Genomic DNA, 16843 nt, shown 5'->3' on the forward strand with positions numbered 1-16843 from the left:
TTAAAACCAATTATTATATTGTCACTTCGATAATTTTAATTTTTGACAATTTCAGGTGTAACAATAATTGAAGTATTTATGATATAATTTGACAGACAATTACGCTAATTCAATATTTGACTTTATTTTGGGGGAAGAATATGGTGTAGAATGTATTTCTATAATTTATCTCGAAGTTTATACTATTAAAAATAGATTATAATAATAAACATTTATTATTTATGTAAGAAGTTTTATACGAATTAATATCGTTAAAATAATTAAGAAGAATACGGTTCTGTAACATGTCGTGAAAACATTCAGAAAAATAACCTCCAAATATGAATGAAAACTTGTGTTAAATATTTTCCAGATGTTTCCACGAATATTATCTTAATGGTATATCCTAGATAAAGGACTCACCGTATAATTTGATTTTATTATCCTTAGTTTGAACCACAATAATAACGTATCCCTCTAAATCCACGGACTTACACTTCACAGTTGTCATTTTGTCTATAGAGTTTATTTGAGTGGTTGGAGGGTTGAAAGAATTCATTTTTAACACCACCGCACCTTTTTAGCGTTCAATAGAGTGTTACAACCAGCGCTTCCGCCAAGACCACTTATAAATCTCCTGGTAACTGCTGATTTGTACATTTTGGCGGAAACACTGGCTGTGGATCCATCCCGTGAAAAGTTCGCTGGTGCTTCAACGAGATACAGTCACGTCGAGCATCGATTACCACTGACACAATAGTGAAGTTATTGTTTAACGTGAAAGAACAGTGTTAATGGGATCTGTTACACTACGGAATGTCACATTTTTACGTCGCGAACACTGGCCGCCGGTGCCCGGCCGTGTTACAGGGCTTCGGCCACTGTTTACTCATTACAATTACGGTATTGCCATTATTTTGGCAAATGTGTGTGATGTCAGCGAGCTACGAACGCTCTCGTGAGTGTTTTCGAGTGTTGCGAGGCGGCCTCACGTCCGCGGACCGGGTGTTCGCCGCGAATGAATACAGCCATCCCACTTTAACGCGATCAATAATGCTCCCTACCCAGCATCCCTACGAGATCCGAAGTTAAAACGCTCCGCAGTACTATAAACCTCGTAAAATTGTTAAAAATATATAAAACTGATAATCCATAAATGTTTTAAGGTTTATTTAAAAAAAAAAAGTAACAAATTACGAAAAAAAAGTCGAATTCAGGTCCCACCGAGATTTGAACTCGGATCGCTGGATTCAAAGTCCAGAGTGCTAACCATTACACCATGGGACCGGCCATTACAAAATTGAAATTAAAGTATTAAAAATAAATTACCTTAACATATAATTTTATTATAAAATGTAATGATAACTTATATTTTAAATAACTTTATTTATTTATTTTATTTTATATTCTTTATTATACACGTTAGAATACATTAAATAAGTTTTAAAATAATATACAATTTATTGATTAAAGAATACGTCTAAATTACACTGAAAAAAACATTAAAGTATATAATTTACATCTGAATAAATAACAAAGAATCTGATAAGAATATACGAACTCATATGTTGACTATAACTACATATTATATAAAGGAATATGTATTCCAATAATTATTACAAAAATCTTCATCCGCTTAAATTTCTATTTAAAGCGTATATCTAGCAATGTATACATATGTATACATATATAAGAATATACTTACACCATATTTGTAAGCTGTTTTTATAGTGACACCAATTAAAGCTTAATTTACAGTAAATACAGCTATATATCAAATATTTAATAAGTTTTTCGCATATTCTAAAATGAAATTAATATACCATCGTCTTAGTATATTTCATAAATTTCTTTTATGTCGTATATATCAAATATTTATCTGTAAGTTGTGCATATATAATTTTAGAAATGTTACATTTATTTTGCTAACATATTTTCCAAAAAATATAGTTGATGGCTTGGTTTTTATAATGGATATTACTATTCAATTTTTTTAATTTAACCACTAATACCATCTACATTTTTTTCAAAACAAAAATAAGTTTGAACTCTTAAAAACAAACATTTTTAGTAGACAAATATTTTATTGTTTCTGCTTCAAAAACTCGAAAAAGTCAAAAACTTATATTACAATAAATTTATGTGATTTTAATTTAAAATAAAACAAAATACTTTTTGATTGTTAAGTTAATGTGTTATAATCAAAATTGTTACATGTGATATATCACTAGATGTCATGAAAAACATTTCAGAACATTGTTTACCACAAAAGCGCCATCTACAGCAATTTTTTTGTCTTAGTAGCAAAAATGTTACCAGATTCGAAGATCTTTAAAAATTAAATATAATATCGTAGAAATAATTTGAGATTCTGTGTGATTGTCTGATTAAATTTATCATTAAACCTTGCTTGACTATGGATAAGGCTAAGAATGTATTCAAAAACAACAGTCTAAATGGATAAGACATTTAAAAAAAATGAAATTATGAAGTTGCATCGTATGACAGTTTGTCACTGACTTCGCTGTGGTATGGTTGTCATTTCGTCCGTCTATCGGTTAACGTGATAGATGAATGGAGAATAATTAAGATCACCGCAGCGAAGTAGACGCGTGTTTTAGTTGAACGAAAACGACTTAAGGCTGTACGTCGTCGACCGGGCGAATCGCCGCCGCTTTCCACTCGCCACAACACCGCCATGATCGATGTGAGAAACAAAGATGGCGGAATAACACGGTGATCGTAACCGCAGGCGTCCAGTAGTTATGTGCGAAGGTGGGCGGCGGCAGAGGGCGCAGCGCTGTCGCTGAGCGCGGGGCGCGATGGCGGCGCGCCCGGGGTGATGCCGCCGCGCGCCATGGCGGCGGACGAGCGACGCCCGCCGCTGGCTCTGTTCACCGCCGTCTACGACTACGTCGCGCAGGGCGAAGACGAGCTGTCGCTGCGCCGCGGGGAGATCGTCGAGGTCTTGTCCAAGGACGCGAACATCTCCGGCGACGAGGGCTGGTGGACGGGCAAGATCGGCGATCGAGTCGGTATTTTCCCCGCGGTCTATGTCACGGAGGAAGACCCCCTGGCAGTGTCGTCGGTGATCGGGGACGTAGACCCGCCGCGAGTGTCGTTCACGGAGCTTAAGTTGGAGGAGGTGATCGGCGTGGGCGGCTTCGGCAAAGTGTACCGCGGCTACTGGAACGATGAGGTGGTGGCGGTGAAGGCGGCGCGCCAGGACGCGAACGAGGATATCGAAGTGATCAAGGAGAGTGTGCTGCAGGAGGCGAAACTGTTTTGGATGCTGCAGCATGATAACATAGTGTCGTTGAAAGGTGTCTGTTTGGAGGAGCCTAATCTGTGTTTGGTGATGGAATATGCACGCGGCGGCCCGCTCAACAGAGTGCTGTCGGGGCGCAAGATCCGACCGGGCATCCTGGTCGACTGGGCGATACAGGTGGCTCGTGGCATGGCCTACCTCCACGTCAACGCGCCCATATCGCTCATACATCGGGACCTCAAGAGTTCAAACGGTGAGTACTGCATATTCTTAGTGATACTCTGAACTTAAGAATAATAATCAAGTGGCTTTGAATTGTGGCCCATTTATTTAAAAACTACATTAAAATGTTCTACAGGCTACAAACAAAAACAAAGATTGTACCTGTGTACCTGGAACTAAAGAAATGAACTAAAAACCCTCTGAGTGAAGAATAATAAAGGTGTCTTTAAGATCACCATTATATAGGTTATGCCATATATCAAATGAGATTTTAAAAAATGAACTATATCTAAATTATACACTCTTGGAACTTGAAGGTTATGTACATTGACTTACTCTGTAGCTTATTAAACCATTAAACTGTTAAAAAATTACAATATAGTGAAAAATTAATCATCCCCAATTTATTTTTTGGCCAAAAAATCATAATATTTCTAATATAATATACTGCTTTCTCCTTGCATAACTTTGTGAAAATAATATATCTTTGTTTATAATAGACTTGGATTGCCTTTTTTGAGACTGATATTGATATCATGAAAAACATGTCCACATAATCACCTAATTCATTAGGCATACTTATCAGTAGTAATTTAGTTTGCTACATAGTGTTTTATGGCAACTTTCTTCAACTTCTAATTACACCATAACATTCCTCTACACTCTGAATGACAACCAGGCTGCCAAGTGTGGCAATTATGGTATACTTCACCATAATTACAATTAGGAAATGCCTGGGCCTTGTAGTGCATGTCTGTGGTTTAAAATAAAGATTCTTCTACAGAGAATAATAAAATTTTTCACTTAGTTAAAAAAATTGAGCTGCGAAGACTTATTCAGTTCAAATCTGAAGGCTTTTTAAGAAATGAAAGATCATTCTTTATTTAACCTGTTAGTGGATGGAAAACTCATGTTAGAATAGATTCAGTAAAAATCTTTTAAGAAGAAATTTATTCTGTGAATGTAAAGAAAAATAAAATAAGCAGCTTTTACTTCCACTACTGCTATAGTTTTTGAAGAAAATATTGGAGATTTTATTATTAATAATTCACAAGTCTTGGATGTCACCCAAGAATCAAGATTTCCTCCATTTTGGAACAAGTAGTACTCCCCCTTATGTTTACATTAGTTTCCTACTAATCAACTAATAATGACTTAAAATGTGAGGTACCTACAATTTGTTAAAATATCCCAGTAAATAATAAGGTTTTTTTTTTTTACTTTCTACGACCTGGTGATCGGTAATATATCAATTTTGAGTTTAGAGTATTAGATGTGTATTCCTGTCATTTTCTGTTAAATCTCATTGCCTGTGTAGGTAAACTATGACATTTAGTCAGAGAAATTGTGACACTTCCTGTGCCATCCAGCTTTGATGCCATTTTGTTCACATGTGTTAGCATTCTCATCTGGTGATTTCTGTTATGTCTTGTGATCTCCTGTTTCATGGTATGTATCTTTATGTCCTCATATATAAATTTGGTGCTCACATTGCTGGGTATATTCAACATGACTGTCAGTTTTCGTCTGAAATATCTCCAGCATTTCAATATTGCTATTGCAATCTGTACTCCATAGGTTGAGATTGGTTTTAGGATGGTTTTATAGATGGCCAACTTGCTTTCAGGTAGTTTTGACTTGAATCCCACTAGCCAGTACATGCATCTGAGTTTTATATCCAGCTGTTTTCTTTAGGTTTAAATGGAAATAGCACATGTCAATGAATTCTTTCAGACAGATATTATAATGTTATCAAAAACAGCAAAAGTCATTGACCCGAAAACATTATATATACTTTTCATTGTACAGATATCCTTGAAACAATCAAGATAAGTGTCTGTACCTCACTTCAGATTATCAATAACAGGAAATTCTTTGTTGCATTCCAACATGATAACTGCTGAAGCACTGATAATGGTTTTCAATGTCACCATGGATGGATAGATAATTGGAACCCGCTTGATCAGTGTGTCTGAAGTGTATGGCACCACTTTATCTGCTAGTTACTGTTCCACACAGTTGTAACAAGAAAATTTATAATACCATTTAAAATTGAGTTCAGCTCTTTTAATTCTGGCATATGTCAACCAATTTTACTAATATTCTACAGGTGATGTAACAAATGAAACTCATTTCTTAAAATGGTTTTTATACATCCTTTAAAAAATATTTTATTGTACACACTAAAAATATATATATATATATATATATTGTGTTTCTTAATAGTAAAGAAAAAAGTACCTTTGGGATTTCTTTTCACATGGGGCAAATTCTTCCTGACAGACACATGCTGTAAAACAGAAAAAGTATAAATAATGGGTAGTTAATGTGTTCTAAACTTACATATATATAAACAAATTATATGTTATAATATCAATTTTACTTGATATTCTAAATTCTGTATAGAAGTTCCTTTATGGGAGTACAATTAGATATACATCTCATACAATCCTTATTTTGTTATCATATATTTATACTATGTACTTTAAAATAAAATGAAATATAACACTCCTGCCATCTATTTATTTATGATTTAATAACATTTGACCACTTCCTCAATTTAATTGATCCACAAACATCTGCAAACACTGTTTATATATAACCTTGATATAAAGCCACAAATTAGTTGAATTAATGCATTAGATATATGTACAAGGTTACAGGTTTTGTGGCCAAGAATTAGGTTTAATATTATTTTCAACAGTTTTTAATGAAATCAAATATTAAAACTACTGTTAATAGGAATTAATTTACTAATAAGACCATAAAATCTTCTATTACTTAAAGCCTTTAAGTGTTTACTATATGAGAGCTTATTACTATGTTAGAAGACTACATCTCACAAGTATATATAAATGCTACTATATGTTTCATCTACATGTCAGCTAATACACACCCACATAGGCCTCCTCCAAAGGTTGCTTCAATGACCAGTTTCGTGCTGTGCGCATACTGAAATGTCATGCTGCATCTGTTCATGTTTATACATATTTATTTAGTCTGAATTCTGCAGTAATGATACTAAACTACTATTACTTTCATGTTTTTACCTAAATTATAAAATTGAAGTAAAGGAAAGCTATATATTGAAAATACTGTCTTGCAAGAATTTAATACTAAATAATCAGAAAAATATGTAACTAATCATATATGGTAACAGAGTAGATAAAATCATTTGAAACATTGAAAAAGTCAAATGATTAATATTTCTTCATTTTAGGTGAGTTACAATACAATTGAGCTCTGTAAGAACCTGTTATACCACTTCAAGTTTCATGTCCTGCTTAAATTTACTTTATCTGTTTACACCAACTGATAATGTATCCACAAACTAGTTCATTACTTTCTCTCATTTATTTATAATGAAAATTTCAATACCCATTTTCTGGGTTAGACTTTGATAAAGGAGTATTTATAACATTAAATATTTACCGTGTTTCTAGTAACATTGCACCACTTTGCAGTATTGTTCTACAAGCTACTGCAATTACTACTATAAACTTTGGTATCTCCAAAAGAAGGCTTTATTCCTTGAGGTGATGATCTCTAGAAATATAGCTTGACATTGAATTCAGCTAACTTTATACATCATACTACGATTAAAGCTAATCCTTTGAAATGGTCAGAATAGTCTTTTACCAGTATAACCTTCAAGATCTTCGATTCGGTTCTTATCTGAGGAAAACATGCGGAAACGGCGTCCCTACATTAGCCTTTTGACTTTGCTGAATAGCTGGTAGTCACATGGGGCCAAATCACACGAATCCGGTGGTTGCAAAACAAACTGAGTTTATGACGCTTTTTTTTTTCAAAAATTGAGCAATTTTGGCACCAATCCAGAGTAGATGTCTTTAACAAAATTCAAACATTGGACAACATCTGTGATAAGGTTTTTGACAAACAGACGCTTGACAAATCTTGTGGACAGTCTTACCAACCTAGAAAAAAAATTTACCTGCCTTCCTAATGGTCCTGGTGTTTTAAATGAATTGAATTTTAAAATTTGGATCACAGCAGTAAATCCAGATAGTGGGATTAGTATTTTAAGGCTGTTATATCTAGGTTATTTGATACAGTAGTTCACAAACTAGCAAAGCACTTTAAGGTTGTTACCTCTTGATGTTTGATCCACTCCTAAATTATTTAATATTTAAGAATATAAATCCAAATCTTTCTTTACACAGTTTTGAAATATGCCCTTAATAGATATAAGAAAATGAATTGCCATTTTTTACTCTTAGGAAATCACAAAACAAAAACGAATTTTTTGCTTTGCAGTGCTTACAGAAACATATTCTATACAGCAGCAAAACAAAATTGCAGGAAAACCCTAACACCTGATTTTGGACCACTTTTTTCAAGTATCTGAATAGTTGCAAAATTAATTTTTATGTGTTGTACTACTGGATTAAATTTTCAGTGTGCACTAATACATACTTGTTACAAATATATTTTTCTAATTTTATAAATACCTTTCTGATATCAATTAAGTTGGTGAACACATCCCCAGGTTTACCTTAAATAACTTGTATTTTTTAACACATTTGCCTTTTAAGCGAGAGTCTGGTGTATTAGGTGTCCACAATAAACAAAAACAATTGTTTATTGTGATATATCCTGAAAATAATGTGTGAACAACAGATAAACAATAAGTCTCTGAGTATTTTAACTTATGTTTCATTTTATTGTTTAGATTATATTAATAAATACTCATAACCTTTGTCCATATCAACAATCTCCATAAGGGCAGTTATGTAACAGTACTTCACATTGTTCCGCCCACATTGCATGAGCTTTTAAAATGCTCTACACCCACACACAATACCATTTGAACTTATAACAAAATATTGGCACTGATTGCATTGTTGCTTGTAATCTAAATCTCATTAAAATTACTGCCATTATGTTTTAAATGGTTGTTGTGTAATTATTTAGTACTTGTAATTGAGTTTAAGATCATCAATATAAACTTATTGCTGACAATTATTTACACATAAAGAATTGTTATCCTTTGGGACAACTGTTATATTGTATTTATCTTAATTTATAGTGTAAGCTTTCTGTGGAAAGTATATTTCAATTTAATGGCTAATTTACTTATTAAAATATAAAAGAATTGTTTATGTTTTTAAAAATTATTAAAGTGTTTTATAGTTTTTCGAAAAATGCTCCTGCCATATTGCATGACTTATTGTACTTCAATATAATAACAAGCTTTTTTTCTAATTTTTCCTGTTTGGACTGGTGGATGCCATTGATAGGTTCATAGATATAAGAGGGGCTGGGTAAGGTACTGGGTAATGGCCATTATATTAAACTTGGAGTCGCTGCCTTGCAACACATTAGAATTCACTATTTCTAACCAGATGCCCTTCTACTTAACCTAATTTTAAAAAATCTTGCCAATATTGCTTAAAAAGCCTGTGACAGTCCTTAATATTTCACCAGGTCACAGCCCATGACCAATGTAATTATAAAATATTACCATGAATAGTAATAGTTTTATATTGAACATTATAGGCAATATGATATTCACAATATTACATATTTTTTAAAGTAATTTTGGGAAATAAACCTTTTAGCTTTTATTCTACAAGCCTCTTATACCATAACATGTACTAATGCCTCTATATTGACATTAGGTACTTAATTAAAACATAATTATGCCTGTATTATGTACCCTACAAGGAAAATGTACCCGCTAAGCATTCTTATGTCATGTAATTGTGTACTTGAGGTTAATTCATGATATCAGGTTCAAATCCTTATTTGCTATTAATAATAAAATATGTTACTTGTTTTGGAATTATGCCATTATGACAGTTTCGAGAAGCTATAGTGTCAGTGTTACTGTGTTATAATTTAAAGAAAAACTTTGATAGCGAAGAATAATAATGATATATATGGTGATGAATACCAAATGATTCCTTGCTGGTATCTGCATTTTCACTTTAAAATAATCATTTCGTCTGTGTATGGGAATCAAAATATGTATTCTTTATTTGAATAGTTTGTTACAAGTACTTTTGAACTGTCAATGAACATAAAATGTTGGCATTGTTGTCCATACAAGAAGCTACCAATGGCTTGGAAGGTAGTTCCGTTCAGAAGAGAAACTCAACAGTTGCTCTGTATAAATAAGTTTTTAATAGTGTTTGACAATAATTAGCTTCCTGAGTGAGCATCGACAATTAATTCCATGCATTAACACCAGTATAGTATTCTCGGATAGAATAATATATTTTTTTCTAATAGTATTTTTTTTTATCTTATATATATTAAATCTCTCCAGTGGCAGATCTGAACTAAGACTTGTGGAATTTTATTATACATATATATACCTAGTGTACAGGCTGTCCAATAAATTAACGTAAAGCAAAAATTATATTACATATTTTATACACATATCATTATCTATCATAACTTTTGGATCATTTATTTATTTTTATCTTAACGTGTGTATTCTATCTATTGGAAAATTTATACTGCAATAGTTTGATTTTGAAAATTTTTTTACAACAATATTTTTACTTTTTTTTAAAAAACAATTTATTATTATTACTTTTTTACAACACACTTTAACACTGTGTTGAAAAAAAACTTATTCTTCTTAGCTAATATGTAACTTGTGATTCAATTTCAGTGACAATTGCTTTATAGAAATAAAAAAATATAAATATACAACCTACCAAAACATGTTATTCCATTAATATATGCGTCTTGTGTTTATATACAGCACATCTACGTCTTAGGTCGTAATAGGGCACCCCTGCAGTGGTATTCGGAGGGTGCCAACCCTTTCAGCTCTTATCCAATCAGCTGAAAGCTTCCTGTCATCTCAGAGTGATCACAGCATTTCCCTGGAGCGCAGTGAAATCATTACTCACCCGGCATTATCGTCTCGTTATAGTCATTTGATAAAATTGTACGTTTAATGTGGGAAAAACTGGCTTACTAGACATTATTTTGTAATATTTATTATTAATGTAACAAAGATGTGTATTGGAACTTTTTTTTTTAAATTGTTACGTAAGGTAGATGTTTGTAGATAAAGTGCGTAAACCGTACTTTGAAATAAACTGCGCCTCAAAATTAGATTTCGTATCTATTACCTTTTATACTTTTTAAAAAATTTGCTGTTGAAAAAATCACACAAATCACTGATTTTGCAATAGTAATTGATGTACTAACATGATATTTATATATGTGTGTGTGTATATTCCATTTTCAAAAAAAAAGAAACAAAGAGAACTATGCTAAAAAGAGAAAGAATGACAGTAAATATTATTTAGTATTTTAATACAGCGTGCAGCCCTTATCAATTTTCTAAAAATTACACTTTTCTCATGTAGTACTTACCGGTATGAAATTGATGTGTATATAGAGTGATCGTTTATACGTGTAAAAACTTAATAGAACTATAAAGATTTTACACCTATTTTCAATCAACCTGTATGATTACTCTGAAAAATGTTGCGTTTATTGATTTTTTTTCAAAAATTTCTATACACGAAGTTATATAGCAATATGAATTTATAAAACGCTTTTGGTCTAACTTTATTATCGTTACGATATTATTTCTGAATTATATATTACTTAGAGCAAATGAGATATACGTTCACCCATTTCAAATCCTCTACACATATAACCAATGTGCCATTCTGTGTATGCGAGATATTTTCCTCGCGGCGCGCGCAAGTGTGCGGGAGCAAAGTTCAGGGTGTACATACGCACCGCTCTCGTGTTCAATTAGCGTTAATTCGGCGACTCCTTTTTTGGCGGACACGGGATTATGCCGCGTACACTTGGAGCTGATTTCTCTCTACCCTCACTTACGTTTCTCGACATTATCTGTTTCAATACTCTGCGATAAATCACATCTACTACCTATATGACGTTTTGTCAGTCGTGCGACAGAGATAACGCTCTACGAAGCCGAAATAAGCCGAATGTCTCTTTCCAAAAGTCGATGTGCAATATTTATCGCCGGATACTGTACTTGTATGTTAGCCACCTATGTAGCAATTCCTCCGGAGACATTTAAAGCATACCCTGTCCAGAAGACACAGACGTAAACTGTTTATTTATATTACATATGGTATGATCTACAGTGGGCGATGCATATGGCTCGTGCAATCGACAGCCGTTGAGATCAAAAAGTATATAGTTCTCCAAAAGGACCGTTTAAAAGTATATGTGCTGAAACGATATTATATATGTCATTGTTACATGTCATGTTCATAGTAGGTCATTAAATATATATATGTGTATATATTCAATAATATAAAACATTTTAAAAATTCACACTTCGATGTGTAAACCATAAAGAAATATTAACTACTCCCGATTAATGTATGAAATCAATTTAAAATTTATAGTATTATTTTCTAATATTTTAAATACTTAAAAAATACTGGACATATTTTCTATATGTACTTAGGTACTGTTTTTTCTTACGAGTGTCTGTTTAATATAAAAATATTTTCATGTTGCTGTATTAAACATATTTTTGTTTACACTAAAAATAAGTATTATTTAATTTTTACCTCGAAACGCTTGGAAATTATTAATGAATATATATATATATATATATATATATATATTGTAACTGTCGTACGACTTTACGGCTAGCGCGCGCTACCCCACAGTCTCTCAATTATAAAGCTATTAACCGATATCCACGTTAATAGCCCGGCAAGGGTCCGGGGCGTCGCGGGCGTCGTTAACTTCGTCTCGTTCATTACACTTGTCAATTACATTCAATGTTCGTAAATTTGACATTAAACCGATGGTCTTATAGATCCTTCACTTTCTAATGTATTGTCAAATCTTCTGCCTTCCATCCAAAACTACCTTCATTCAGCAATACTAAAATTATATCGATATCAGTAACATTACAGTATTGTTGTGAGCAGTGGTAGCGTAGTGGTAATGACTGAAGCTTGCGATTGTAGGTCGAGAGTTCGATATCCGGGATGCAATGTGATATATTTACATAAGGCATGGTTGCACAGACTTATTAAGATTAGGGGCCACTCGGGCAAATCATGATCTGATGGCGGGCCGGCCGCAAGAAGTATAGGTAATTAAATTTTTTCGGTTTTGTTCTGGAATAGAATTCAATATTTTTCGAATGTACAAAAGTATTATGTTTGCTGTCGGGGGGCCGCGTTCTGTGCATCCACATGACAAAAAGGGATTGTAATTAAATCATAATAATTAAGCCATATTATTACCAAGGATTCTCATCATTTAAATATATATTGAATAATACAATCTTATGTAATTCACACTTTGTACACTAATTATATAGGATTGTCAGTGCTCAAAAAGAAGTTTTCAGAGGATGGGCAGCAGAGTCCTCTGCATACTATAATATAACACTACGATCGCATACCCGCCTACCAATTAAGCGATTATTGCATATCCCCCATAGATATCTTTAACCTATGCCTTGCAGTGGTTGTCTCACGCAAAACACGCAGTTTTATTACATAACAGTAACCCGTTGGATATGGTGCTGTGAAATCTATAAATAGAGGGGTTTTTTTAGATAAATACACCTATCCCCCGATTTACACGGTAGATACGTTCCTGTGAAAAACGTGTAAATCGAAAATCAAAAAAATTCAAGTCAAAACCGTGTAAATCGAAAAACCTGCAGAAAATGCATAATTTTGCTATTTAACAGTTGTGATTTTTTTCAATATTTTTAGGTGTACACAAAAATGAAAATAAAATGCATTGACAAGTTAAAATATTTAATATATTACGGAAACACTGTTCTTTTATTTAATTACGCTACATTAAACAGAAGAACAAAAATTAAACCAAAGGTGTTTTATTATCCTTTATCACTGTCATACTCTCATTCTTTTTTTCGAAATCGAAGGTTCGAATTCACTTTCATCACTCGAAGCTATTTGTGCCGATTCGATGTTTGAAGCAGAAATATTTACATTATGAGAGATAGTAATAAAATCGGTTATTAAAACAAAAAAAAAACTTATTTGGAAAACCGTATAAAAGCGAAAATGTGTAAAACAAGTACCGTGTAAATTGGGGAATAGGTGTACGTATGGGAACTAAGGCTTTTTCGTTAAATCACAAACGAAACCCATTGCAGACAGAGGACTAAACGTTATATGCATCTGAATTTTTATATCGACGAACATTTTATAAATTACTGTTTTTTATTTTGGTGTTATTTTTATGTAATTATGAGAAGTTTTTGTTTAAAGAATCCTAATGCATGTCGAACTTATGTTACGGAGCATTTTTCCTCACCTTTTTGTGCTCGAGGTTAATGTGCCTTTTCTCAACTTGTGAATATTTAACAGGTATAACACTGTCGACTTACTTGAAGACTCGACGTGTAATTATTTAATATCTTGAAACACTTAGCGTCTTGTCGTACATGACAGGCGCGCCTTTTGGAGAATCGTGTTCTGGGACAACAGGGGTTCTGGTAATTGCAGGTGGTTTCACAGCTGGAATCCTGAACTTACTCTAGCTTCAGCGAATAAAGAGGTTGATGTATCGATTTATGGACCATCGTAATAGAGTAACAAGTTTCGGATACCCTGGGGTATCTAAACGATTTAGCAAAAAAAGCACAGAGAAATGGACTATGGCTAGTGAGGAACCTACCCGCGAAGCCTTAATCAGTTGCACGAGCGATTCGTCTCGCCCATTGCCACTTCGTGCTACGTCGGTGGTGATTCAATCTGGTATCAAAGTTCCGTACCTTGGATGTTTCATTTTATACGAAATAAAATTATCATAAGTAAAAAAATATCAAGTTTTATACCAAATTGTGAATTTAATTTTTTTATCATGCGTAAATAATTTTTACGAGAAATATCGTCGAAGGACCTCAATAATTTTTTTCTTTAAAAAACAAAGTAATTACTGGCCGGCGAATTAATTAAGAAAGAAACAGAACCGGTAGCATGCAAAGGCAAAAGGATCAGACAGGATTCATTACCTTGTAGCGGAATATGTGAGTAGTAGTATATTGGTTTCGTTAACACATTTTGACGTGATTTCAGGACGTAACGGAACTACTTCAAACCGATCCGAGAGCATCGAACGAATGCCATTTAAAGAGCTATGCCTTCGCATGCACTTTTGTGTTGATGTGCCAAAAAATGTAATTTAAAATCTAGGATCTCCTACTTCGTCCCGTACTCCCTATCAGAGTTTAAAGGAGTGGCTAAAAAGATAAAATTAATAATTCAGCATTGAAAATATTAACAAAACAGAGCAGATATTGGTCGTTAACTTATTGATTGTTTATTTTTTAATTTATTTAATTTTTGACTCTACTCTACTCTGGTTGTATTCCAGCGAAAGGTCGTCGAATTTGGTGACCTCTTTATCATTATAATTTCAGTCATATGACGTCCATCGCTGGACATAGACAACCTTCCCTAGATTTGCAATAGGAGTAGTTGGAAGCGGTTTGTACCCAGTGGCTGTCGATAACGATAAAGGTTGTCTGTCCATCTTGTAGGTGGACGTATTACGCCCCGCTTGCCGATCCTCTGCCTTAATCCAGTCAAATACATAATGTTATACCGGAATGCCAACCCCTCTGATGTGATCTCATCGGATGTTATGAATAGGTTAAGATTAAATCAACAGCGCTCGACAGAACATAGCGAAAATTAAAAGACAAAGTGGAGTACGCATCTTTCTTCAGGTGGTGAATTTTCCAAAGGATCGGGTACAATCTTTGATAGATAAAATATTAGATATGGGTGATTGGAGAGGAAGCCAATAAGCTTATAAATATATATATCTATATATGTCAATATGAATAATTTGAGTGTCTTTTAGACTTTCATTTGGCAGTTTCTCAGACTATGAAAAATCGGTAAATTACCATTAAATATTCGTTATTTTTTTATTTGAAACTAGTTGCGCGTTTAAAAAAATACAACATTAAGATCAGTGGTATGGTTCAGGAATTTATCGCGAATGTAAATCGCGACATTGAATTTAAAATATAGATGATAATGTAAATGCCTCGCGAACAACACGCGGCGCACCAGGTGCGTTAGACATCCGGCTGCGGCCACGCGATGAAAGCGCTGTCGTGGCGTGGGGTGAGGGTCATTGCACCCTCGCTGGTGGCGAATCGAGATGAATATCTCTTGAATGTCAGGGGTTACGCAGGCGGCCCCTGCACAGGCGGAGGCTCCGAAAAACTTTTCCTCGTCAGGCGAAAATCTGAATTACAAAGCGTATATATCGTTACAGAGCTTTTCGTACAACCTATAATATTAAGGCTTGAAAAATATTAATAAAAGCACAACAACCGGAATAAAACGAAAGGCTTGCTGAAAGAACTTGGGGTATATATATATACCCCAAGTTCTTTCATATGATCATGGTATATATATAATATATATATATATATATATATATATATATATATATATATATATATATATATATGTATTGTTATTACTATGTGCTATAATTATTTAATGTGACACGACCCTGTGCATTAAACACCACAAGTTTGGAAATATGTCGCTATGTATGATATTGTAAAGGTAACTACAAAAAATATGATCTGAAATCAAGGCCCATATCAAACCCTCTGAGCTTAAAGATGTTAAATTGGTCTGACCTAACGGTCACTGTAAATCATAATAATATTTATATAATAAAATATATATTGAACAGTGGTAGCCCACTTGTGGACTGAGACTTGCGTTCTTAGGTCGCGAGTTCGATTCCCGGGATACGATGTTACGTAATTCAACTTTTGTACATTAATATACATATGATTATTGCTTGTAAACAAGTTTAAGAGCATGCACCATAATACTCTGCGTACCATAATGATAGATTGCAATCGCCAACATACCTGCCGAGCATAGCCATTATGGTATATCCTACCATAGATATCTTTTTTAGAGGCCAATGCCTTGTAGTGGAGTCTATGGGCTGAACCAACTTGTATATATATATATGTATAGAGATTTAACATTTTGAGTTGAAGAGGTTTCTCTTTCCACTTGTATGACGCTACTATTTCCTAGAAACATACATAAAATTAAAAATATTATACCTGTTAGAGATTTATAAAGGTAATATATATGCTCGGATTTGCATAAAGAAAAAAACACAATATAATAGACTGAATTATATGATCTAAAATGTCAGACGTTGTGTAGGAAATTCCTTGCGGTTTTTTTTTATTTTGGTAATTAAAAATGTTAACGCGTTGTAATACAACTAAAGATAACGAGTGACCGTAAAGTAAAGTAAATTTATTTTTAACTTTTATTTTGAAATAAATTAATATTCTGTGAGACGAATGTTGCAATTGACAAGACGCACACGAGATATTTGTAAACA

At 33.4% G+C, this 16843-nt stretch overlaps 1 protein-coding gene and 1 non-coding gene across 2 annotated transcripts in view; one reads left to right on the top strand and one right to left on the bottom strand.

Annotated features, from left to right (window-relative positions):
• Positions 1–1194: 1194 nt before the first annotated feature.
• Positions 1195–1266, bottom strand: TRNAQ-UUG (transfer RNA glutamine (anticodon UUG)). The gene has a single exon. It is a non-coding gene; the product is annotated as a tRNA-Gln (tRNA).
• Positions 1267–2504: 1238 nt separating this feature from the next.
• slpr (slipper) overlaps positions 2505–16843 on the top strand; it is a 94840-nt gene continuing 80501 nt past the window's right edge. Inside the window, exon 1 of the mRNA XM_068772495.1 lies at positions 2505–3500. Coding sequence (XP_068628596.1) covers positions 2822–3500 — 679 coding nt within the window. The 5' untranslated portion in view covers positions 2505–2821. The remainder of the gene's footprint in view (positions 3501–16843) is intronic.

Source organism: Battus philenor, unplaced genomic scaffold, assembly GCF_028537555.1.
Source record: "Battus philenor isolate CCGP_79_NKW_IND1 unplaced genomic scaffold, ilBatPhil1.0.hap1 SCAF_11, whole genome shotgun sequence".
NCBI classification, from domain to species: Eukaryota; Metazoa; Arthropoda; class Insecta; order Lepidoptera; family Papilionidae; genus Battus; species Battus philenor.